At 54.3% G+C, this 1,521-nt stretch overlaps 1 protein-coding gene across 1 annotated transcript; it reads left to right on the plus strand.

Moving 5' to 3' along the window:
- The first annotated feature begins 634 nt into the window (after nucleotides 1–634).
- On the plus strand, nucleotides 635–1,306 carry LOC141971497 (uncharacterized). The gene has a single exon (XM_074928891.1). The coding sequence runs from the start codon at nucleotides 635–637 to the stop codon at nucleotides 1,304–1,306; it is 672 nt and encodes a 223-aa protein (XP_074784992.1).
- The last annotated feature ends 215 nt before the right edge of the window (nucleotides 1,307–1,521 follow it).

Raw genomic sequence — 1,521 nt, forward strand, 5'->3', positions numbered from 1 at the left:
TATTACGGATTCGTGGGTTAGAGAACTGCTGGTGTCAGAACGTGTTACCCTTATAACAAAATGGGAAGTTTTTCTATGCTACTTTGAATAATCATTTCCCAGGCGTTTTAGTTCCAATTCAGAATCTACATGCATTATAAAATTTAAAAATAACAGAGTGATCACAGTATCTACCAAATTGTGGTAGCATTTGTCCCATACAGGCAAACAATCTATCTGGAAGTTGAGTTGCTACTGGGGAAGCAATATCAAACTGTAGAAATAGCTGGGCTATATCCGACACTTCTTTTTCTTACCTTGTTGTGAATACATTAACAAACTTCAGTCTGTTTCATCTGGTTTTCATAAATTAGATTCATCATGCTACAAGCAAGAGCACTGATCTCAAGATTCACAGTGCATGACACTAGATGTCTGCATCTGTGCATGACATCTAGGAGATCTTGACAGGAAACAACCCAGAATAGGATTTATGTGACCAGATGTAGGTACAATTTGCAAGATAATGAACCCTGGGCTGTCACAATTTCCACTGACTTTAAGCAAGCATAGGTGTCTAGAGTCAGGTGACAATTTCTGCATCTGAAACCTGCTTAACGCTGTGCATTGCAGACTCACAGCCATCACAAGGCGGATGTCCTGCTACAGGGAGTCCTGCAGCCCCTGCGGGGTGACCTGCCCTCAGCCGATTGCCGAGAGCTACAATGAGCCATGTGTGCAGCAGTGCCCCGACTCCAGAGCTGTGATCTTCCCCCCGCCGGCTGTGGTGACAATCCCAGGCCCCATCCTGAGCTCTTTTCCTCAGGAGAGCGCTGTGGGGTCGTCAGGCCCAGCCTGGCTGGGGCGTTCCTTCAGTTCCCGAAGCTCCCAGGGCTATGGGGGCTCCTTTGGTTTGGGAGGCTTTGGGGGCTATGGGAGGTCCCTGGGTCTGGGGGGTTTGACTGGCTATGGGGGCTCCTTTGGTTTGGGGGGCTATAGGGGTTACGGGAGCTCTCTGGGTCTGGGGGGCTACGGCAGCTCCCTGGGCTTTGGGGGCTTGAGTGGTTATGGGGGCTCCCGGGGCTATGGGGGTTCCTTTGGCTTGGGAGGTTACGGGGGCTCCTTTGGGTGCGGCCGTTCCCTAGGTTCTGGAGATGCCATGGGCTACGGGGGCTCCCTGGGTTATGGGGGCCAACGTGGGTCTAGTGGCTTTGGCAACTGTGGGAGGTCCTACAGCTCTGGCTTGTCCTCCTGTGGCCCGGGGTATTACCTCCCCGGAGCTCAGAGGTGGGGCAGGTCCCGCCGCGGGAGCTGTGGGGCTTTCTAAAGTCCCCAGCATGGTGCCCAGAACCAGCAACAGCCCTGGAACCAGGCCCAGGCACAAGGACATGGAGCAAGAGCCACGGGGACTAGCAGCATGCATCAGCTGCCCTGGCACGGGGACAGGAGGTGGATGTGTGTGCCCAGCAGCCCCCTGCCCCGTGCCCCTGGGTGCCCTGGCTGCACGGCTCAGCCTCGCCATCCCCTGCATCCCTCCATCAC

Source organism: Athene noctua, chromosome 29, assembly GCF_965140245.1.
Source record: "Athene noctua chromosome 29, bAthNoc1.hap1.1, whole genome shotgun sequence".
NCBI classification, from domain to species: domain Eukaryota; kingdom Metazoa; phylum Chordata; class Aves; order Strigiformes; family Strigidae; genus Athene; species Athene noctua.

What these genes read in the sequence shown, in the direction of transcription:
- LOC141971497 (XM_074928891.1), top strand. Translation starts at nt 635, where the DNA reads ATGTCCTGCTACAGGGAGTCCTGCAGCCCCTGCGGGGTGACCTGCCCT.